This window comes from Coturnix japonica, chromosome 1 (assembly GCF_001577835.2).
Source record: "Coturnix japonica isolate 7356 chromosome 1, Coturnix japonica 2.1, whole genome shotgun sequence".
Classification (NCBI taxonomy): domain Eukaryota; kingdom Metazoa; phylum Chordata; class Aves; order Galliformes; family Phasianidae; genus Coturnix; species Coturnix japonica.
In genome coordinates, this window is record NC_029516.1 from 52,893,597 (window position 1) to 52,918,737 (window position 25,141).

General features: G+C 36.2%; 1 protein-coding gene across 1 annotated transcript in view; it reads right to left on the reverse strand.

The window, feature by feature from the left end:
- IPO8 (importin 8) overlaps nucleotides 1-25,141 on the reverse strand; it is a 44,196-nt gene that overhangs the window by 7,487 nt on the left and 11,568 nt on the right. The window contains exons 6-22 of the mRNA XM_015865955.2: nucleotides 24,987-25,076; nucleotides 24,084-24,178; nucleotides 23,420-23,504; nucleotides 20,680-20,814; nucleotides 19,855-19,954; nucleotides 18,159-18,235; nucleotides 16,755-16,871; nucleotides 13,487-13,576; nucleotides 12,726-12,891; nucleotides 11,985-12,145; nucleotides 11,426-11,551; nucleotides 9,612-9,678; nucleotides 8,963-9,088; nucleotides 8,373-8,470; nucleotides 7,022-7,117; nucleotides 5,882-6,102; nucleotides 552-757 (exon numbers count right to left, since the gene is read on the reverse strand). Of these exons, the coding sequence (XP_015721441.1) occupies nucleotides 552-757; nucleotides 5,882-6,102; nucleotides 7,022-7,117; nucleotides 8,373-8,470; nucleotides 8,963-9,088; nucleotides 9,612-9,678; nucleotides 11,426-11,551; nucleotides 11,985-12,145; nucleotides 12,726-12,891; nucleotides 13,487-13,576; nucleotides 16,755-16,871; nucleotides 18,159-18,235; nucleotides 19,855-19,954; nucleotides 20,680-20,814; nucleotides 23,420-23,504; nucleotides 24,084-24,178; nucleotides 24,987-25,076 (2,056 nt within the window). The remainder of the gene's footprint in view (nucleotides 1-551; nucleotides 758-5,881; nucleotides 6,103-7,021; nucleotides 7,118-8,372; nucleotides 8,471-8,962; nucleotides 9,089-9,611; nucleotides 9,679-11,425; nucleotides 11,552-11,984; nucleotides 12,146-12,725; nucleotides 12,892-13,486; nucleotides 13,577-16,754; nucleotides 16,872-18,158; nucleotides 18,236-19,854; nucleotides 19,955-20,679; nucleotides 20,815-23,419; nucleotides 23,505-24,083; nucleotides 24,179-24,986; nucleotides 25,077-25,141) is intronic.

The following is a 25,141-nucleotide window of genomic DNA, read 5'->3' on the forward strand; positions in this document are numbered from 1 at the left end:
AAGCTATTAAGATGTTTCATACATTCAAGATCTTTTGTTAAAGTTTTGTTTCTAAAACACACCTGGGGAACATAAAACTGACATCTTCGCTCTTCTTTTGTGTATACTACCTTTGTGTAATTATAGGATCCAAAAAGATCTGTATATATTTATCTTTGACAAAATCTCCCATTGCTACCCTTATCCAAAATTCCATCTTTTCCTTAGCTCTACCTCCCATTCTGTTCATGAAAAGATTACTATATCCTGAATTGTATTCGATTCCAACATGCAACTCCAAACATTGTTATTTCTCATTTAAAGGTATTTCTGACTTATAACTGAGGTTAAAATAGTACCACCACCACCACCCCCCAGTTTCAAACCTTCAGCTCTTCCTGTGTTAACAGGATAAAAAGTACAAAATGACCGTATCTGCAACAAGCAGAGTGACTGAATAATAAGCCTATTTATTTTCAGCAGACTTATGAGCCTTATAAGTGAACTGCAATTTATTACTCCCTTTAAATTAAATCCAGACAAAATCCACAGTGTGAAAAGGGAGATTTTACCATTAAGTTCTGCAACGTGTTTTTCATCTTTAGCATGATCCTCATGTTCTGTGTGTTCTCGAGAGGCACAAACTTGTTTCAAGCCCAGGAAAAGGAGGAGAATTGAAGGGACAATCTGAGCAGCCACAGCATCCACTGCAGGTGGTCGGTTCTGTAACACCATTAGGATGCTAAGTCCTATTATACACATCTTTCTGTCATGGAGTCTAAAACAACACACAAACATTAAAAATAAAACCAAAATTTCACTGCAAGGAGCATTAAAGTGCAACATGGTAGAGGACAGAGAAAGTCTTCAAAGTCTATGTTCAAAGCTCCTACACAAGTGACTTCTCTTATTCTGAACGCAAGTTTCCCACTGGAAAACATCTGTCTAACAACAATTAAATACCTGTCAAGCAGCGCCCAAAATCCTGGAAGAACTGCTGACTGGTGATAGGTAGATGGTTGGACTGGATGATCTTACAGGTCTTTTCCAACCATGGTGGTTCTATTACCAAATGCAAAGCTTGTTATGCTAAATAAAAGCTGAATAGTTTGGTACAGTCTGGTCTTTAATAAACCATTTGATAAAGATTGTCATTATTAAGTAGAATGGAAAATAAATTTGCTTTGGCTTTGGTTGGACTACTGCAGCAGGGACTGAAATTAGCAAAAAGACTATTCATGAAGAGTAATGACAAGCAGGACCACACTGAATAGCAGTGTGCTTTTATGGAGTGCCACAGGGCTAGATGTATTTAAGCACTCTGAAGAGTGCCTCAACTGATAGTCTTTGGGCTTCCCTTACAGGAAGCACTCATAGCAATCAACTTTTCTCTAACATTACAGTGTTTTTCTATTAAGGGCTTGAAAGTTTTGACTGCTTCAATTTGATGCTGACAGCTTCTGTCCTAACTTTCTACAGGACAAGCAGCTCCAGAAAGAAGTTCCATCAAGACCTGCAGAAAACAAAGCAGATCTCCAAAGCTGGCTGATGTGTAGGTTCTTCTCTCCTTAAAACCTGGGCATGAGGTAATCCTATGCAGTCTTCTATCTGTGCAGCAGCATGGCATTACTAGCACAGCTGCAGCAGGGTTATGGGGAGAAAAACAAAGTCATTCTCCTATAGCATTTCTGAATACTTCCATCCATTCTTCAGAATCTCAGTAGATGCTTCTGTTACAGAACTGGCTTTACTTTGGAATGAAGAGGATACAAGTAGCAACAGAAGAAACTAACAGAATGACCATCAGAGATTGCAACAAGAAAAGAGCCAGTTTAATCCACCACTTCAAGAATTAATACAGAAATATAATTTTAAAAATAATTACAACTTCCACTACCAAGATCCCATGTAATATGCTACTAAACCATAATACTCTCCAAGTAATACAAGTGACCATATAACAGCTTTCTAAATTCCATGTGTGCTTAAACAAGGCTGTGCATCTGGAGGGATTTCATTATACCCCCTACTTTGCTAGTCCTGGTAGGGCTTAACAAAGTCATTCCATTCTCAGAGTAGCTGACAAAAATAATAAACTATATACAACCATGCACAACATTATGATCCTTCCAAGGCAAAGGAAACCAGCTAGCATATGAAAAGACACAATGTCTTGTTGGGTTTGACACATGGAATTACCTTCTAGAATACATTTGAGAAAGCTACTGTTATAAAATGCAAATTGCATAACACAACAGGAAAAATAATTTTTAAATTATAGTAATTAGTGGCTCAGCTTCACATTAAATTTTCTTTTCTGGTCAGCTAATGTAAGTTGAAGATTCACACACTGTTGTGTAAAAGGGAATTATTATTAGGAAGTAGCCCAAATAGCCAGAAAGTGCACTATGTTTGTCACGCTCAGTTTTCAAGCATCTCATCAGAGAATTTGTGAGAATGAGCACGTGCCTTTAGAATGAGCATATTATTAGAGGGCTCAGCAGGACATCCAGGCATTGAGCCACTTTAGTGATCCTAAGCCAGAAGGAGACTTGTTTTGTCCACGTGTCAGCAGAGAAAAACAGCAGGACAATTCTGAAGTTCAGCACTCCAATGTCACAGCTGTATCAAACGTCAACAGGACTCAACAAGTGAAGCAAAATTTTATGTCATTTACATTTTCTGGTAGTAGCAAAAAATGGTTTCGGAACTATTTCTTCGCTGTCAAAAGACTCATTTCAGTATCCTTTTGTCTGCACAAAGCTGTCTGGATACAGTTCTCCTTACTTTGTCCTTTGAGATGTGCACTTACATAGTAGTCCTCCCTAACAATCATGCACACTGCTGCCTCACAGACATATCAAGCCTGGCATGCTAAATATATGTCCTTGGAGTCACACAGGGCAGTGCAATGCACAACTCCTGAGCAGGTCTGGTTTTAATGTACTCTGTGGTCTTTCTTTTGTAGCTAATACACTTCCTCCAATAGAAAGTTAAGAAAAGAAAAAAAAGATATTTTGTAGTTTAAAGTGTGCTGAAAGTGTTTCAGAGGGAAATCATTAAGCCTGCCTTTCCCTTACTGGTTTGTTGTCCTCCTTTTACGTGAGAATCAACTTGCTTTCCATTACATCACATTTATCTGCTTATCGGACACACTGCAAGTAATTAGCCAGTTGCAAAGTTGGAACCACCTTCTTTGACCTGTAGAATATTAGGATGTTATACACTAGGATTTCTAATGATTTAAACTCCTGTCAAATAAATCCTTCTAGTCCGACTAACTAAATAGATAGACAGATAAATAGAAATATCTACTCATTTTATAAAACAAGTTACATTTTCCTTTCACCCCAGTTGCCACAGAAGAATTTTCAGGGTAAGAATAAGCAGAATAAGCAGAAGACATACAGAAATCTCACCTAAATTTCAGACTGTCAGGGAAAAGTTGTAAAGCAGCAAGGAATGCGCTTTGACAAATGTTTTTTCAGTCCCTTGCCCTACAACAATTTGAAGTACTCATAGAAAACATATTCAGACACAAATAAACACAGTATACTAGGGTATATGGGTACGTATTCACAGATGTATAATATCCACAATGCCATACGGATTTATGCAGTCTTACAGAATATTCTGAGATCTCCTTGCCTTGATTATTTTTAACATTTCAAATTGCTAAATAATTTTAAATAGTTTCCATATTTTTAATAACATGGAAGAGCAGTTACTTATCATACCCCAACTGCTTTCCCCCACAGCAAGATGTATTATTCCCATGGATTCCATTCCAGGAGTTCACAAGTACTGCCAAAGAAATACTGCATACTTTGGCAAACACCACTGGCTCCAGCATGAGAACACACACACACACACATCATTGCCTTTCAGACCGTTGGGCAGAGCAGGATCTATGGACTCTAGGAACTTAGGGGAGCAGAAGGGCAAAGGCATACGAGCATCATGGGGTGTGAGTATCACAAAGAGACACTGTGACCAACCAGTAAATCACAGACCGTCTGCAGGGCTGATGAAGAAATAGCAGTACGGTTCACAACTGGAGGTGGATCTACTTCATTCTTCTCCTGTTTCTCCACCATCTGTGATCACAGCAACTGACCTGAATTAAGCCTACAACTGCTTCTTGCTGGAAAGCACCCCAACTCTAAAATGAAACAACACTTAATGACAGCTGGAAGGAAGAACTATACAAAAGAGGGATGCCCATTAGTGTCTTCACTGACAAAAATAAGGCCCACGGAAGGGTAGCAAGAAAGCCAGATTTTGTTTTGCAGCTATCTATTCCTGTTTAGTTAAGCATCTTCAGATGATGACCCTCATAACCCTTACTAAAATCAAATGGTCTTCTGGAAGCAGTCTTTTCCTTCCGGGAGAAAGGAAAGAGTCACTTATATCACAGTGCCTGACAAGCAGTATTACAGCACAAGCTCTATGCCTGGAAGCCACCCACTGAGGAGGCAGCACTGAAGGAAAAGCAATTTTTAGATTTAAGAAACATTATAGATATTTACTTCACTGTTGGTAGCAGCACATGAAAGAGACAAATTTTGATCTTCAGCTGCCATTCAAGTTCATTGAGCAGAAACTAGCACGATAATCTCTTATAGGCTTTGTCAACTTTTGTCTCAGCTCTGAAAAAGAATTTAGTTGAACAGTAGTTGCAGAAGCTAATGCTTTTTGAAAAGCAACACAAAGGAACTGAAAGATAAGCTGTAAAATACAGAAGTACTTGAAGATGGAAAGTATTCAGTCGACAGTATTCTTCTCCTCTGGATCTCACTAGCTTCTCACCAGATGAACTGTTTAAGGCTATAAATCCCTTTCATTTTTATTTCTTTTAAAAAGGAATGACAAGTTTACCACCTATGGGGAATATCTGCTTTCATAACACCTCTGTATGCTTTCAGCATTTGGTACGAAACAAGAAAAAATGACAACATAAGGAGCTGAATATCAAGGAATTTTCTTCAGCCATAAAAAATGAGTACATGGAAATCCTGATGCTAAAAGTCTCGTTCTTATCTAAAGTCAGCAGCCTCAAAAGTAATTTAAAAATTAATGGTAATATTATCAAAAGATTCAGGAGAGACAGACTTCAAGATGTCATTTTTCAGACAGTGGTGCTCTAAAAGAAATGAAGGATTCTGAGTACTTTATGCCTACTTTGTCACCAAGTCAAGTGACAAGTGCCTATAAAGTGCCTATAAACAATGATCTGTGTTTTTATGTTAAGATATAGGATGTGCTGTAGATACTTCCTAAGCATAGGAATAGAAAAGGTCAGAATGTTTGTGATAATATACACTGCTTTTGTTATAGTGAAGTTTTTTTTTCTCCCCACATTTACCTGTTTTGCACTTGAACACAGAGGGGAATAGGAATAGACCTTCAAAGACCATCCAGTCCAACAGCTCAACCACTTCATGGCTAAACAATTGTTAAAGCATACTAGTGAGGGCACTGTCCAAATGTCTCTTGAACACTGACAGGCATGGGGCATCAATCACCTCATTAGGAAGCCTGTTCCAGCATTTCACTTTCACACTAACGATTTTTTTTTTCCTAATTTCTAGTCTGAACTTTTGTTGATACCAAGTCTGATAGTCCATACCTGAGAAACTTAAAGAATCCTGAAATATAATTTGTACTGTACTCTTGTATTGTTGCAACACAGAAAATTCAATGCACTTATATAACTCAAAAGATCAAGAAAACGTAAATATGCATAGGACCCCTATATTAGTATCATAGTAACTAGTCCTGGTGTGGATAAATGTTATTTAGAGTAGACAGAGAATGAGATCTCTTACATCTACATGACCAAGGATGAGAAGTGAACAAGTGAAAATCAAGGGCTTTTAAAATACAAACAAACAATACTTGCCCAAGAAAACAGTCTGTGTCATTCATCCACTGGTTTATGAACTGTGCAGTGATGGGCTCCGGATTGTGTGGAAATCTGATGTTCTCTAAGGTGTGCAAAAGCAGGTCAGGATTGTAATAGAGTGCAGCTATAGCAACCTGAAGACACATGGTACGAAGCTCGCTTGTTTTAACTCCTCTTGTCAACCTCTCCAGAACAGCCTCCACAAAGAGTGGAATACACTGGGAATATAAAGAAGGGAAAAAAGAGCAGGTATTATGCATATTTTCACATTATAAAAAAGTTTTAAACACATTTATCTAAACTGATATCCAGGTCTAACTGAAGTCCAGAGATATCCTAAAAATGCAAAGGATTCATTTCCTAATACAAAAGCATTTTAAGCCTCTGATTATATGCTTACAGATCTTCTCAAAAACAACCGTTCTGAGTTAAGAATAGCCAACATTATTTTTGGCACAGAGGAGAATATTTGGAGTCATCTGGCAGAATATTGGTGTGAATAAAAAGGTTATGAAAGGAAATCGAGGACATTCTCATCTTGGAACAGAGATGGCTAACAAATTAAAAATTAGCAGGTATTAGAAACTGAAATGACCTAAATCTGCAAGAAAATAAAGCTTTCCCTAATAAATGCAATGTGATGTTAAATGTCCTACAAAAGTTTGGAAAAGTGAGTAATAAAAATCTACATATATTTCAACAGGTAGGTTTATGCTGTATATTAGTTAAAGAAGCTTCAGCTTATGAGTTTTGGTTCAGATTACAACTGTTTTAATTCAGAGTCATGGTGCTCAGTTCAGTCTTCTACCACACTCTTACTTCAGTATAAATGTATGCGATTTACTTTAATCCCTTTCAGATTCCATTTAAAAATATGAAACAAAGAAGGCAATCCTGCACATCATACTATGCCTTTATCACTCATTTTACAGTCATACTCTGGTCATGACTGAGTATCTTCAGCACCAAAAATGCTATATACGAACTCCCATGAGTTTATTTATACTATTCTATATTTCTCCCCATTCCTACATACTACATCTCCCTAAAATTCTCTGATTCTAATTGCTTTTCACAGGACTTATACACATAGCGCTGGAAATCTGTAGAAGAGAGAATCTGTTAAACATGCATCACCTGGTCAATACCCCGTCCTTTGCACTGAAGAATAATTACTTCTAGGAGCTTGGCTGCATGGCACTCTGCATCTTCTCCTGCATCTCCTGTCAATACCTAACAATCGAAATGGCAATTTAGTTTATCAGTATTAATCACTGTCAGCTATGAATGTCAGTGCTTTTGTACGTGCATAAATCAAACCTCTAAATGGCATGTATGTATATTTATGCTGTATTTTACAACAAATCAGCAATGACAAACCTCATCTCTACAGGACATAAATGAGGATAGGGGGTTAATGGTGGATCTAAAAATTCAGAAGAAAATGATGATGTTTTTTATTCAGATTAGTAACATTTATACATCCTTTATTGTTTTCTCCTTTCCAATGGAAATATTACTTATAAGAATCATCGATGTTTTCCATGCTCTATTTCTTTGTGACTTCAGTTCTAATAGACAGTGGTGGATAATCAGCCTGGCAAAGTGAGGACTTAGCTGTAGGCTAATTTCAGATTAAAAACAAGATGTGTATAATCTCTCTCTGTACACATGCATATGCATGAAACTTTTTTTCCCCAGTATGTTTAAACCCTTAGGGACAGCACCAATCAAATCTGATGGGGCAGCAAAATTCTCAATCACAATAAATCCCCATGAATCTCTTAAAAATAAGCAAGTGGACAGATGCTTATAAGCACCTACCTATGCTTCTAAGACTTTATAACGCCTCAAATGAGATCAAACTGCAGTGTGATCTCATACCTTATTATGCAGGACAGAAAGAGTATAGATGGGGGAAAAAAATGCACAATGAATTTAAAATGAATTCATACACTAGCTGACAACAAAAGTATCCAATCACAAGATACAAAACCAAAGAGAATCAGACTTCATTAATTCCTCTGCTTACCAAAATAGCTGTTCATAGAAGAGTGCCAACACAAACAACAGCACAGCAACTTTCTCCCACGCATGTTTGTGCACACTGATGTTGGTTGTTGTTTTTGTTCTTGAAGTGTTTTGCTTAAAAGTTTGAAGCTGTTATGTGTACTCAGAACTGAGATGAGACCAAACTTCATTTCACTCAGAAATGACTGGCCACTACCTGGTATATTCAGATCACTTTTAAACTGATAATTAAGTACCAGGCTGCTCAGGGAGGTTGTGGATGCCCTGTCCTTGGAGGTGTTCAAGGCCAGGTTGGATGGGGCCCTGGGCAACCTGATCTAGTAAATTTGGAAGTTTGGTGGCCCTGCCAGGCAGGTGAGTTGGAACTTCATGATCCTTGAGGTCCCTTCCAACCCAGTTCATTCTGTGATTATGTGATACCAGTGATTAGCACAACACTAAGAATCAGAAGCCTTACCTTTTTACACATAGCGTAAATGATTTCTAAATGCTTTGGGTTAGACAGTAAAGTATCAGTGTCAATGGTCACATAATTATGCAAGAGAGGCATCATATCTGCAGAGGAGGGAGAGCAAAAAAAAAAAAGAAATTACAGACTAATCAATACAACTGCTAACCAATGAGGCTGCAATTCTATAATGGAATTCATTAACCCAAACTGCTGGACACGGTTGGAAATTCAAATATTGCTAAAGTCTAATGCAGCAGAATTCTTTGGGAAGTACACAGTGCAGAAGGCATTTTCAGGAGAAGAAACAGAACAGAATTACGTTTTAATTTATGAATTTGTAACTTCCCTTTTAACAATATTTCAGCTTTCTTTTATCAGGACCTCCTACAATAACCGATCATACTGACAGATTTGAACACGCTTCTCAAGCTAGATATGCTCCTGTTATACTCCTACACTAAACAGATGGTCAGGGCACAACTCAAGCATCTGATCACTTTACACCAAGACACTACATGGAAGCAACCTTTGTAAAACAGGTTCTGGAGATGAATTCCCAAACAGCTGAAACATCAAAGGAATGGAAGTAGAAATACCTGCAAAGTATTCAAAGCAATCCTGCTGGAAAACCTCATAGAGAACACCTAAAAGCTGCCACATTTGAGGTGAAATCATCTGGCATGTCAAGCTGTATGCCAAGGAAAGTATTTCTTCATAAAACTCTGGAAAGGAGAAGCATTTTGTAAGCAACAACCTGTATAAAAAAAAGTCTCACGTGTGAACATCTCAAATCACAAAGCATCCCGTAATTATTGGAAGCAGCAATTACTATGTCAATACCCAAAAAAGCAATGCAAATTGGAAAAGACTCTTTCAGACAAGCATTATGTTGGCTGTAGCTACAATAAGCATTGCTTCTCCTTATAAATATACACTGGGAAAATGAATTAGCAACGCATTAAAGACATTGCTTTGACTTACTGCAAAATATTTTTACTTTCTTAATCTACTTTTTTTAATTTTTAATTTCACCCTCATAAAAGAGTAATTGTTGGCTTTGTTCTTTAACATAGTTAGCTAGGAACTCTAATGAGAACTGCATCTTCTGGCTTTGTGTGTTACAACAGCAAACAAACAAAGCTGAAGTTCTGTCCAGGATGGCAGCACTGTTTGTAATAATTAAAGAGGTTTTTTTCCATGTAAAAACCTATTCTCTTTTTCTAAAAATCAGCTCCAAAAATATACCTATAACATGCTTCTGCAAAACAAGGCCGATGATCTGCAAACAAATGCTCTCCAGCTGTTGAGTTATCTGAAATTTAAAAAAATAAAATAAAATAAAGGATTTTATTTAAACATCTAGAAAGACAGTAATTTAATAATGATCACATGATTCTGAAGTATTGTCTCGGTGTTTCGAGTACTCAATTTTTCAATAAGCAGTATTACTTTAAAACTTGGCACTTTTCCTTATAAGAATTGTAACTTAACGGTTATTCTACAGATCCTGTTAAAAACTGTGCCTCTTGTCCTTTTCTGTATATAATGCAAAGAGGCAAACACTGTACTCAGACTGAGGTAATAAGGCCTCAGTCCAAATTCTTTCTTTGAAGAAGAATGGGTTGAAAAAAAAGAAAGGAAGTGATGCTTTTGCTTAAGATCTACGGAGATCTTCCCAGAAGCCCAGGCTTGACAAAAGGGAAACATGCAGAATTTGGGAGAATAAAACTGCACTGAGGCCAGACAAAAGCTATTATGTAGCTATCTGCTGGAGTGGGCAGTTTTAAGCTGAGAGGGTAAGTTATTCAGCCTTGTCGTGTTAGAGAGAGAGACTACTTTTATGAATGAAATCAAATTAGGAGAATGATATGGCCACACTGCAAGCCTAAGTAAAACCTCCAGTGTAAGCATCTTGTGGTACTGCCACTAATCATTCATTAAACATGAAATCTTGCAGGATGTCAGGCTTCCTGCATTTCCTTCCAGCAAAGAGCTTAAGTATGTGATCACAGATTCATCCACATACCTTCAGGTGACTGATTCAGACACATGGCTTAGAGCTGATCAAAGGAATTTCTAAGGAGTTTTCAGCCTCATTTATCATTTGTATATCATTTATATCACTTCTAAAATGATTTAAGATCCTGAGGAGTGCACTCTGCACATTATATTAGTTTGCTCTTCACATAGCAGAAAAACAAGCTGCTAAGCTCATACCATAAATACTCCAAACCCAAAGGTTTTCCTAGGCTAAAACCTAAAGATCTGCTTCAGATTACCTCTCTTTATGCTCAGTTTAGCTACCAGATTTCATTCTAGCTTTCAAAAGATCCAAGGAGAACTTGTAAAGGAATAAAAAATGTTTTCAAATCCAAAGGAACACGATGGTCACACAAAAAATATTATAATGAATGAATTTTTTAAATTATAAGCTTCACAGTCAGAATTCACATTGGCAATAAAACTTTCTCCTTGTAAATCATAGGAAGCAAAACAAAGCAGGACAAAGCACTTTTGTGCATTTTTGCCAGTTGGGCTCAGATACTGACAGACTTTGTCTCTCTTGCCAGTCACTGAAGCCTTTCCTACCTCGGCCAGCTACAAGCAGAAACAATCCCTTTTTTCTCTGAATATATGAAATGTAGACTTGTACCACCGCACCAAGACCAATTCCTAGTAATCCTATCCAAGAAACTGCTAAGTAAAGAACAAAATATGAGTCACCATTATCAAAAAGTTACTCATATGCAAAATATTACTTCCTAACAACCATGTAATAACTATCCAATGAAGTATGTACTAGAATAAGGGCTGAAGATTTTACACTCAGGATATAAATTCCCTTAAAGGTTGAGAGTGAAGCTGAACAATTAAGAAAAGACAGAAATAATCTGGGCTTTAAATTCAGATTTCTCAGAGGTCACTTGGTACTAATTCACCATCCTGCTATAGTAAACGTTCATTCATGTGCATCAAGTGATGCAACACATACACAAAAGTGCTTGTTGTCACGAATGAAAGGCATGAGGGAACAGCAGATATACAAAGGGAAATCTTACCTCCTTGTGATCTTCTACAACTGTTAGGATAGTGTCAATAGTGTGCAAGATACCCATGGCCATAACTGTTTTGTCCTCCACTTCCTCATATTCCTCACTCTGAAGTACTTTACCAAATATTTCAGCCTATGAAAAAAAACCAACCAATTTGACATTCAAAAGACAACTCGCATTCCTCATTTTTCATGTAGAAACAAGATAGCTAATGCAAAACCAGCAATGCCCTATCTGTAAGAGCTGTCAGTGTTGAAAAATATGCTTCTTAGTTTCGAAAAATGAATACAGAAAATGAATTGGTTTTTGAGAAGTCTGGTTATTTTAAAACATTTTACATGTTAAATAGTCAAAACTTGACTCATTAAAACCACGGGCAAAATTCAGCATCTCTGAAAGCCTCTGAAAGGGTTTTAAAGATGCTTCAGCCTGAAAAACAAACTATGTTGAATACTACAGGTGGACCTTCACAGGGATTATTTTAAACAGTGTGCATTTCAATAAGAAGTTTACAAAACCAGGCATATGCTTGTGACTGGACAGTACCTTTAGTATTGTCTCTTACCAGGTGCTGTGTCATGTCAACAGCGATGGTAGCTACTTCCTGGCTGTACTCACAGATCATCTTCTGGATTACATTTGTAAGATCATCATTTTCTGTCTCTCTAACAATGTGCAAGAGCTCTTGCATAACTGGTCTTACGTAAGGCTTCACATATTCCTTAGCTTAATAAAAAAAAAAAAGTTAAAATGAAATGAAATCAGCTATCTTTAAACACAAATATACTCAAAACTGCTAGGTAAATGACCACTCTCAAATGAAGTAATTTTAAAAGGATTAAAATTCACGCATACAGAAACAAAACCAAAAAGCCTTACCCAAAGCACTTACAGAGCACATAACCAGCAAACTAAGAGAGTAAATAAACCACACATACTACAGTCATCTACTAAAAACATCCACTGTTTCAGACAAATACATGCCCTCACACATTAGAAGCACTCACTCTTAAGTATATGCTATTTCACTTCATTAATGAAAGAAAGACACTATTTACTTTAACAAGTGAAATACTCTGAAAACAAATATTTCTGCAGAAACCCAACATAAAAAGTTGACATCAGAATTCTGGGATGTTTACAGTAGCTAATGAGAAAGTGAAGCTGTCAAAATATGATTAAACGTTCCAAGATCTACGTCTTCAAATGGTAAAAATGTTTAGATAAATCTGCACAAATCTTATAATCGTCAACAAAAATAAATAAATAAATCAGCACATGCAATTGATGAATCACTGCAGCCTACCTTGCTCCTGGTGGCTTATTAACATCTGAAGAGCTATGGCAGCTTCTACCTTGACAGGCATTTCTTTATCATCAATCAGGCTCTTCTTCGCCAGCTCTACTGCATTCCTCAAGTTTAGCTCATTGTGAAAATTCAAAGCGCTGAATGAATGAAGTACCCAACAGGACTGCATGAAAAGAAGCAAAAGCAAGTAAGGGAATACTTTTTTTTTTTTTACTGCAATGTATTCATACAGTAACGAATAACCGTTTTTACAGTCAATGAGTTCTTTATTTTCCTTCCCCAAATTCCAATAAATCCAGTGGGCACAAAATTGGCATTTACAGTCCAGGTCCTTCTGAGAAAAATATCAGAAAATAAACAAAAGAAAACTAACCATTTGTATATGACTCATGGGCACTTGTGGATTTAGTTCAAGCTACAACCAAAACTCTGAAAATTCTACCTATTCCTCAGAGCTGTCTAACAGCTGTAGTTATTGAGATACTACTGAAAAATAATCACTAAACGGTCCCAATCACTGCTCAAATTCTTCAGTCTGACTGAGGATGCAAACAACAATGTAACAAAGACCTTCCTACAATGCAGTTAACTGAGTGCTCAATTTCTAAGTCAAAACGCTGAAAAATTACTGTACAAGATAGCTATTTCAATTTTTAGAATATATTTGCTTTACATCTTTCATTGACACTCAGCATGAAGTTAAGCTCAAAGAAAAGAAACACAGCAAATACTGAAACTGACATAATTGATGAACTTACTCTAGCCCTGAGGTACCCCAGGTTAGACATGAACAGTGGAAATACGTGATTCTGTAGCATCAGCTCCATTTGATCCTTGAATACACTCTTCTGTTGGTGAAAAGAAAAATAAATTTTGGGGACCATTCTTTTCATATATTCAATTTTAGTCAGAAAACCACCTTAAATATCTTGATATTTTGAAAAATACAATGATTTGCCTTTGAAACACATATGAAGAGCTATGGATTTTCTATCTTTAACTGGGCAAACCTCAAGTTCGAAAACAGGTAAATAAGAAGTCTGTATATGTAATCATCAACTCTACATTACTTTTTACAATACTATACCAGGAATTTTCATTTTCTCGAAAGCACTGTTTCCAGCTCATTTTTATTCCTAAAAATTAATTAGGATAAAGAACCTGGTGCTTTCAGTCCTCCTAGAGCAGAGTGTAGACGTAGCTTATGATAAATCAAATTTTAGTATGAAACAGATCCCAGATTCAACTGACCTGCCATTACTATAAGCATTACAGCTAATTATTTTACACATTACAACAGCTCACATATTTTTATATATTCATAAATACTGCTTTTAATATTGTTATTGATGGAAAAAGAATTCCTTTATGATAGAAATTTCTTTGTCTGGATACAGATAAGTAGTTGAAACCATTTTTCAATAGTTCAAATTTGGCAAATCCCAAGATATTCAAAGAATGCCAGAATCAGCACCATGGAGACTGGGGACTTTCCTAGCACCTACAGACCCAGTATATCATAAAATAACAGAAATAATACTGGGCTGTATTACCATCTAAAGGAACAACTAAGTGGATAAGAAGAGGTGAAAGTGAATATGCAACACTAAATATATCTTAAGTGGTCAGACTTCTACTCCATTAATTCATACACCAATTTTTCCCCATGCAGGTTCCCAAACCTTAAAAGAGGCAGATGAAGAACTGAGAAGAGGAAAAAGAAAAAGAAAAAGAAAAAGAAAAAGAAAAAGAAAAAGAAAAAGAAAAAGAAAAAGAAAAAGAAAAAGAAAAAGAGAAAAAGAAAAAGAAAAAGAAAAAGAAAGAGAAAAAGAAAAAGAAAAAGAAAAAGAAAAAGAAAAAGAAAGAGAAAAAGAAAAAGAAAAAGAAAAACGAAAAGAAAAACTACAGATAAGGGAAAATAACTTTTCCTTGTGCACACAAGTCAGAGGTTTGCATGCACTCAAATGGAGAATCTGGAGAACTAGGGGGATAAGCCAGAGTCATTGTCTCTTTGAGCAACTTATGATCAATGCCTCAGTAGACTCATTAGAAAGAAGACACTTATAAGTTAGTACTTTATGTAGAAACAGCTCATGGAATTTTTCCATCTGCCAAATCCCAAACACAAGATACTCAGAGTGGAGAGAAGATTGCCGCTTTGGGGATTACTACTCTTTTATACAATATAAACTTATGCTTCAAGACTGAAAATTTCAAATAATAGCAGTATAGTGGAATAAATTTCTTTTTTCTCAGGACAGAGATAAATGAAACCCTATTCAGCATGAAAGGCTTCTCACAACACAAAGAATATTCTATTCTTTGTTATACTCCAACATGAACAATGGCGCTTATAGCCCAATATATCTTTAAAAAAATGCCCGAAGCTACTGATGTTTCAGGGTCTCATTTTCAGATGAAGTAGTGGTACACTGGTTAAAAAATATACAAGTATGTAGGTAAAATATTCCTTGTAACATGAATCAAATAACTATTTAGGTATGAAAATACCACTAGGACCATGAAGGCCTACCAGCCATCTAACAATACCAAGTCCACTAATAAACCATGTCCCTAAGTGTCACACACACGTTTCTTAAATACCTCCCTGGACAGCCTGTTCCAATGCCTCACCATCCTTTCTCTGAAGAAATTCTTCCTGGTATCCAACCTAAATTTCCCCTGGTGGACTTAAGGCCATTTCCATGTCCTATCACAAATTACCTCAGAAAAGAGACTGACATTCACCTTGCTACAACCTCCTTTCAGATAGCTGCAAATGCTAAAGGTCTCCCTCCTAAGCCTCCTCTAAACAGTGCCAGTTCTCTCAGTCACCCCTCATAACTCTCCTTTTCTAGTCCATTCATCAGCTTCATTGCTCTTCTCTGAACATGTTCCAGCAACTCAGTGTCTTTCTTGCAGTAAGGAGAACAAAGCTGAAGGAGAACAAAGTGTTCGAGGTGCAGTCTCACCAGCACCAAGTACGGAGAGACAATCACTTTCTTCACTCTGTTGGCTCCACTATTTCTGCTGCAGACCAGGATACCATTGGCCTCCTTGGCCACCTGGGCACATGGCCAGCTCACGCTCAGTCAACCAGCTTCTCCTGGGCACCCTTCCAGCCACTCTTCCCCTAGCATTGTACCACTGCATTGGGGTTGTTATGACCCAAGTGCAGCACTCAGCCTTTAGCCTTGCAAGGCTTTGTATGAAGAAACCTACTGCACAGTGAGATAACTCACATAAAATACATTTTTATGTAATTTAAAAAGGAGCCTCGAGCCTCCGTTCTCATTCTGAAAGTGATAAATTTTTGGCAGTTACTTTTGAGGTAGAAAGAGGGTGTATTTGGACTCCACAGCCTACAGAAACAAAAGAGCAATTCTGACTACTACACAGGACAGAAACAGAGTGGGTTAAATGTCTATTCTAATTTGAAAGAAAAGCTGAAATTGTGAAGATACCGTGTATAAAAAAATGGAAGAAGGATAGAAATACTTATTTCTGCTTTTTCCACTTCTTTGGAAAACACCCAGCTAAATGATAAAATACATCTAGCGTACAAAGGCTGTAAAGCTAGACAAAACATTCCTACAACTATTGCTAAGCAAACATTTTTCTGAGACCAGGAGGAGCCCACAATAGTGCAAGCCGCTGGGAGGGGTTTTTAAAGAATAATAAGCAATGTTATTGATGAAATACATGTTTGTTTTTCTTAACACCCTCCCATTTTACTAGTAAAGCATGAGAAGACCAAGGGATGGTTCAGCGGGAAACAAAGTGAGACTTGGAGAAACTTGAGAACTAAAATCAGCATATAAAATGGGAATAAAAAAAGCAGCAAAGATCATATATATTTTTAAAGAAACCCTCTAAATATCATTACCCATGACAGTCTTCCTACTGATTTCAAAAACACAGTTGTGGGCTAGCCAAACTTTAATAAGCTAACACATTTTATTGGAAAAATGGAACTGATAGCAAGCATTGCAAACATAAACTTATTTTACTTATTCACCTACTTACTTTCAGTAAAATATCTGCTAAGGATCCTATAACATGCAAAGCTCCATCTTTCTTCCTTGGATCAATGTTTGGTTCTGTCAGAATCTGGTAGCAATAAGCCATCATTTTTGGCAATACCTGCATACAACAAAAAAACACAGAATCTCTTTCTGTCAGTGAGGTATCTAAGTCAAATTATTTTCATAGCATTAAGTTTAAAAAATCATATGACTTTTGCAAGTAGAAATCTCATCTTAATCAAAGCAATTGGGAAGTACTATACGTAGCATCTTTCCAGATTTAAAAGATTCCTTTTCCAACTTTTCATCCAAGCTTTACAAAATTGAATTCATCTACTTGAAATGTCATATTAGTGATAATGATTACAGTATTATTGTTGTTCTGAGGCAAACCAGGAAAGGTGAGGAAAAGACAAGAGGTTCAAACAGTACTTCACAGATTTTTAGCCCCAGTAACTTTCCTGCTGGCTTGCCCACTACATATATAAAGGCATACGTGCATGTACATATAGCTATGAACATAAACATATTCAAGAGCAGCTTTGACTAAAACCCCAGATTTATTTTAACCCGTCAATCTTGGCAATAACTACTAAAGTCAGCTAGATTTGGAAAGGTTTCTTGGCAAAATAAATTGCTTACTGTGGTTTCCACCGACATTATGTGCTTTTCAGAAATGACGACCTTTTTTGACAATTTGAGTACAAATTATGAAATTGAGAAGGTCAGGAGACACAGATTGCTTTAACAACAAAGAAATAGAAAGGTCATGGGCTATTTGATCTGATACAAAGTCTACGCTCTTTTCTGAAAATTCATTAAGAAATCGAGCTCCCCGTTTTACTGCATGTGAAAATGGTTGCCAGAGAAGTCAGCAGTCTGAACAATATGCTTTCCAGGGCTAGGCTGAATAATTTGTGTAGTATATATCACTGTAAATATAAAAGGATCAATAGAAAAGTTACGTTGTCATTTAAAGACCAGCTCCATGAAATTCATTTTATTCTTCCTAATTTCACTGTTGTCAACAGGACTTTAAATTGCATCAGTGAAAATTAACAAGGATTAGATTCACTTGTGCCGCTGGTACACTTTGAGAATCTCTGAACAGCCAAGGCAGAGGCTGTTCATAAACACGGAAAACTATCACTACATCGATTCCAATTTGTTTTATCAGGCATGTTAATTTCAGAGCTGTAAGAGGAAACCATTTATTTATTCATACTTACATATTTTAATTCTCCCTGGTTTGATAGCATAAAGCCAGGAATGAGTTTCACCATATATTAACAAGTAAATTTTTCTGAGATGCTTCCTATAGCATCTTCAAATGTAAGGGAAAATAACATTTTTAATGAAACTGCAAGCAAAAATTAAAAAATAAACATTAAAAATAGTTCCATACCTCCCTTCTCTTCTTTGCTGCTGTATAAAGGAGATTCTGTGCTGCTGTTGTTGTGGATGCATAATCCTCAAATACATCTAGCGTTAAAGATAAATTAATAAACTCACTTTCTGGTAATAACATCGTAAAATGCTGATAAACCAACTTGAGTTTGTGGGACATGACTGTCTTCAATGAACAGCTGAAGAGTCAGACTCAAGCTCACGTCACCCACAAGAACATTTATTTCTTGACTTCCTAATCTACTGACCACTCATCAGTCCCTTTATCAAGATTGAATTATTTACTCATTAGTTCTTTTGAGATCATGTATTTAATGGATGAAAAATCATTTTATATTTGCTGGTTGTTGCTTGCTTTTTTTTTTTCTTGCCTTTTTTTTTTTTTTTTTTTTAATCAAAACCGCTATAATAAGAACACCAATGCATTCCAGTGCCATCTGTACAACATATGCACACAATCTTGGCTTGATTTTATTGAAACCTCATGGGAAACTCTTTGAATGTAAAAAAATCCTTGGATCTGGTGTAGTTTAAATCTGCTGAAAGATGAAGCTTTTCAGCTTCTTTCATTACAAGTAAACCTTCTTTAATCGCACTAAAAATATAATTTATATATTGAAAAACAATCTGTGCTGCCAAACGTGTTCTAATCCAAACATCCCTACATAGACTGCATTAAATAAAAGTATCTGGAAAAATAACCTTAAAATGTGTTTAAAATTACACGTTAACTTTTCCTAAGATCTTGAAGATAAATCAAGATTCAGAAATACCACCATTCCTGTTGCAGATCTGAATACTTTTCACTAAATTTTACGTAAATGTACATTCATGTTTCCATAATACAGTTCAAATCTGTTTTTAACTCTCAGCTACAGATAAAAATAGGTCTCACTGCTTTCACAAAAATAAGAGTATTTAGATACCAAAAAATCAGCTGCACATTTGTATCCCTATCATCTACACTCCGATGATTAATTGCTTAACTTTCCAAGGTTGCAGGGTTGTCTGTTTGTTTTATAAGTATTCTACGACCTTTTACACTATTTTTTTTCATATGCTAACCAAAATGCAGTTAATTAACAATTTCCAAATGTTACATATCTCTATGGTGCCTGGCATACTGGAATTTTCCCACTAAATTTGCTCTATTTTTTAAGTACCTTTTCTCTTTTTCAATGATATTACTCTTTTAACAAGACTAATTACTATAAATTAGTCCAACGCATAGTTCAGCATGACTTCTGAAAAAATATATACATCTAATTGCTTTACAACTTAGTAATAACAGTTGGAAAAAGATACTGAAAACAAGAACAATTTTCAATAAAGAGCAAGTCAGGCCTCTTCTGGTCAAAGCATGAGCTGCAAGAGCTTGCAGACAGCAGTCATGTTTCCAATTCAGGATTCTAAAACTGGCTTTACAAGGAAAGCAAGCCAGTCTACTGGCTGCACTGAGCACATCTGAGGTAGAAAACAATTTTTAGAGAATTAATTTCAGAACAGTAGCCAAGTGGGCAAAACTCACTTGATCTGCCTTTTAATTACATATTGGTGAGATTTGTGAAACAAATTCTTCCTTTTGTTCAGGACACTCATGAAGACAGAGACATTACAGTTGCCACACTATATGTGGGATTACAGTATACAATTGTGATGAAAACCAGAAGTAAATTCTAACTACAGATGGTTACCGAATTTCATGCGGATATATTCATATGGATCTTCTTGCCACAGCTCTTCATCCTCGTCTTTGTAGCACATTAGGGAGAATATCACTTCTTCTGTTATACTCTAGTTTAGAGGAATGAAATGCATGTAAGTACACAGAAAATCAAATTCCAGTAGATTCTCTTTTCCTTTTGCAACAGATACAGACAGCAGTAATTATATAATCTAACTTTATAATAGTCACTACCACACACAAAACATACTTCAGTATCTAATCTGTAAGCAACAGAACATCGCGTTCTGCAGAAGGTTCTCACAGATAAAACCCTTAACGTGAGAACAGGCTTCAGAATCCTTCTCCATAACATTCACAGGATTAACAAACTTATATTAACTACCTTATAATGTGGAGAAAAGAGGTATGAAAATCACTTTTCACTTGTTCTTACATCTACGTATAAAATATATCCTTAAAACAGTTCGGTTCCTCATAGTTTATGGTATCGTTGGTGACTGTGTGCTACAACCAATTACAATTTCCAAATCTATAGTAATTTCTTCACACTAGCAACTAATAAAATCCAGAACTTTGTGTCAGACTTCAGTAAAACAAGGAATTTATGGAACAGAATCTTTAATCAAGTAGACAATATCTACAATAAAAGTTAGTCAGGATATTGTAAAAAACGAACTGCATTAGTCTGGAAATACTTTATTTTTTTATTTTTATTTTTTTTGCAATGTTTGTGCTGTATGAAACATTCATGAAACTTTAAAAACTACAGAAAAATACTTCTTTCATCGTTCTGACAACATGAACTGTTTCTGACCGGGCTTTATGCACTGACCTGTATGTGTGGCTTCATTTGCTTCCACGTTACAGAGTGAATGACCCCTTGGTTCAGGTAATTTAACGTTTGCTGAAGGACACGTGGTGCAACATAGTCCTTTTGTCTGTATTGATCTAAGATTCTTAATAGAACCTAAAGAAATAAAGAATCAGTGTTATTAAATGAAGACGGAAAACTAGCCCTCACGCATAGACATGCAGGGCACCTTTTAAGTGAATTTCAGCACAGACCTATCAATTATATGGCAGAAGTTCTAGTGTCAGCAAGCACTGTGATGTCTCTGATCCAAAAGTCAGAAATCATTTAAACATTAAGGACCTATATTTGCAAGCATTTAGGTACATTTACCTTTACACAGGATCCATCCTGTGGTCACTTATGATTGTAAACCAAGGACATGCATCAGAATTCACAGACTCACAGTTTACACAGGCCTCAGACAAATTTGGAACAGATACCTAAAAGGTGCAGTGATATTTTCAAGCCAGCTGGCATCTAAATCTGTTAATGGAGTTTGTGTTCATTTCGAACAGACAATCCCCTAAAGAAGCAAAATGATTTTGGAAGAAGAGTGATAATAATAGAAATACTAAAATAAAAAAGGAAATTAGGTTAATACCTAAATCTGTGAATCAGGAGATGAAAAAAGTCTGAACTTCAGTTGGTTGCTGTAACTATCAGATAGTGCCATGTAGCATGCTACCACAACTCTGTAACACAATGCTTATTAAAAGGCCAGCTTCTAAGAAAAACCCACAGTACAAAGCCACTACTCAACATTAATGGCAAATGAACTATTGAGTGTTAGTAAACATAAAGAACTGCCACACAGACAAGCAACAATAAAAATCAAGGACAAAGCATAACAAAAGAGCTGAATCGTGTTTTCAGAAGAAAAATACTACTTAATAATTCTCTACAATACTACAGTAAATCTTATTTTGAACATAACTCCTTCCCTTAGGGGTACTAAGTTTGATCTTATTCTTTTTTACAATGCACTCCTTGAGCAAAGATTGGCAATATCTCACACAGACTCTAACACAATGTCAGCAGTTAACTGAAAAATATGTAACAAAGGCTTAGTAATGTAATATTCACAATAGCATTCTTACTAGCTCTGCCGTGAAACGTGACAAATCAGCATCTATGAGTGAGAAGATTCTTTCACATCCAAGACCATTTATCTCTCAAGTTAAACTGCTCTCACTCTGATACGCATCCTGGTCTTATAAAAGACATAAACTTTAAGTATTGTAAATGACCACTGTCCATGGAAGCTCTTTTCTCCGCTAAGGAATTAATCCTTACAAAGAACTTAGAACTTACATTTGACTGCTTCTCCTTTTTATTTGATACTTAGCAGTCTCCCCACAACCATCCTTTAGTTCTTATCATTCACATATTTACACAGAATTGATAAACCAATGGACAAATTGTTTTGTTTTGTCAAACTGGATGGAGAAAAGTAATTGTTTTTACAAACAATTCTGTTATTTTGAAATAGTCTGAATCTGACTTAATTATTAGGCGTGGTCAATGTGGGTTCATGAATCCTGCCTTAATAATTTGATCTCTTTCTATAATAAGGTCATCAGTTTGGTGGATAAAAGGAAGACAGTGCATTTAATCTTTCTGGATTTTAGTATGGCCTCTGATAACATCCCTCACATCATCCTTATAGATAAATTGTCCAAGTGTGAGATAAACAGCTTCACACTACACCAGAGGAAGAACTGGCTCAAAAGCAGAGCTCAGAGAGTTATACTGAATGGGTCGCTAGCAATGTTCTCCAGGGCATATGCCTAGGGCCAGTTCTGTTTAAAACTTTTAGCAATGATCTAGATACAGGAGTGGAAACATGCTCAGAGTTTGCTGAGAGGCCTTTTAGTGCTCAAAAAACATTCAGATAATGCCCTCAGTAACATCTCTAACTTCTGATAGGCCATGAAGTTGTCAGGCAGATGGACTAGGTCTCTGTAGGTGCCTTCCAACTCAACTGGAGCTGGTCCAGAAACATCTGAGCTTGTAAACCACCACTCTACAGACTTCCAAGCACCCAATTGCTACAGTCACTTCCTCAAACTAGAGAGATGCTGGAAGTCCGTCTCCAGAGGACCACAGGTAAGCTGGCGTAAAAGCATAGAAAACACTTAAAGGCACTGCTTCTCTTCTGTGTTACTTTATCAAAAGTGAACCATCTCCACAATACCGTGTTAGACACAAACAGTTAGCACTCCCTAACAATTACAATTTACTTGTCAACTGTGAATACATGTACTGTTTTCACAAAATACGCTAACCAGGTATAAAATATTGCTATTCTCCAGACACTTTCCAATTTGATTACATCCTCCTGTCATAAAACAGGACAGATCCCAGTGTTACTAAGTTATCAGCAGCAAAATCACTTACTAATGAGTGGCCTGATAACACATCTATTAGAAACCGTTGCTTTTTTCTCTATTATTTATGCATGCTGATAACGGTGTTTGAAAAGCACTTGCTCTTCTCAAAGCTTTCCTGCACAGTTTTTCCAAATTGCTGGACATTTGTATATTATACCTCAGTTAAGTACAGCACTAAGATTTCTCAAGAATTTCTCAATCACTACAATGAAAAATGAATCTGATTCCATTCAGTTTTGCTTCATGATCTTCAAGATCTGAGCACGCTACTGGAAAACAATATCTTCGTTTAGCCAGAATGACTAAATTTAGAAACAAGTTGTACTTACTTGTTGTATGCCCACAGCATATGTTTTTAAAAAAAACACTGAGAATTCAAAGTATTCTTTAGTTACATTTCCCGGACTTCCATACCTTTAAAATGAAGAGAAGACAGATATTTCTTTACACTGCAAAGAGCCTCCTGTGTCATGAAAATACAGCATTTTCTATAACAAATGACTCCGAATAGCATTCCATCCCCAACAAATCCTCTCCACAGATATTCTACTAATCCATTATTTCCTATATAATGCCTCACTTCCCTTTTCTTTTCTTAGAACCTCATACAGTGTAATGCTATAGTCAAGTAAATACAGCTGCACTGTCACCATAAGCTCTGTAACTTCCACCTTTTTGGATTTCTTTTCAAATCTTTCCCTACCTTTGTATTCAAGAATACAAGCAGTTGTAGATGAATATATAAATAAAAAGAAAAAAAAGGAAAAAAAAAGTACTTTTCCCTGATAGTTTCTTGCCAGCTTAGAAAGCCAAATAATCTCACTAAGTGCTCAAACCATTGGCTGTGCCAGTGCAAGGCAGAGAACAACTGTGGGAATATCTCTTTGGTGATATAAGCTGTTATAACCAACTCAACTGTCTTCTCTAACTGTAGCCAAGGAACATCAAAGATTTGTAACCCTAATTTAGTTTTTCAGCTTGTTAGTTCATTACCGTTCAAAAAGACGAGCTACAATGTGTAATGCCCACTTCTTGCATTTCCACCACACCAGCTCTGGTCTATCGTCTTCATCAATTTGCAATGTCTCCTACAAATAAACACAAGAATTCTGAATTAGTTTTGTGTATCGTTGAGATAAATTACTTTTTAAATATTCCTAAGTATACTAATATAAATCCACAGCACCGTCTAAAACTTCATCTATGTTAACAGTTCAGGAACTTTACACCATCTTAATTAGTACAAACATGTATGTGAAATACCTGTGCAATGCCCATACTTGAATGTTCAAAATGATACATGTTTAAAGAACTGAAATTCTCAGACTAGAATAACACACAGCAGTGTCCACTTTCACTTAAAAATTAAGCAAAACACTAAAAAACTCCTCCAAATTCATACACCCGAACCATCCAGTAATGCAAAAGCTGTTAAAAATCAGGTTAAATTAATTTTCAAAAACAAGGAAAAGATGGTTATTGCCATACATACATGCATGCTCACACGTTTAACTACTTGCTTCATTCTTCTTCTAGAGACGTGGGGGTTTGATGAAATAAAGAGAGAAGCGGAGACAAACAATGGTTTTGCAACGACCTCTTGCTTATTGAGAGAAAAAGGCTAAAATAATTGAAAGCTTCCAAAATATCACGGACTGGAGTTTTCATATTATCACTATCTCAGACCATGAAAACCTGGCAGCTTACATGATTCTCCTGCGCTTCTGTCAGAAGGACGCTTATTCTAAAGATAAAAACCTCAAATAAATGACATCTTACAAAACAAAACAAAAAACTAACAAAGAAAAGATGACCACACTTAGAAAACCTTTACACTGACTGCTCCTCAACTGACAACACACAAGTATAAGAGGTTTTGGCAATATTAAATCTTACCGGAGGTACATTTCTGTCAATGATGGTACGGAAGATCTCCATCCACTGGGTCATAGTCTGGTTATTCACCAACTGGAGTGGCAGCGCATACTGACATTAAAAATAAAAATAAAAGTTTCATGAATTTCACTGATTTTTTTTTCCCTCTGAAGTGA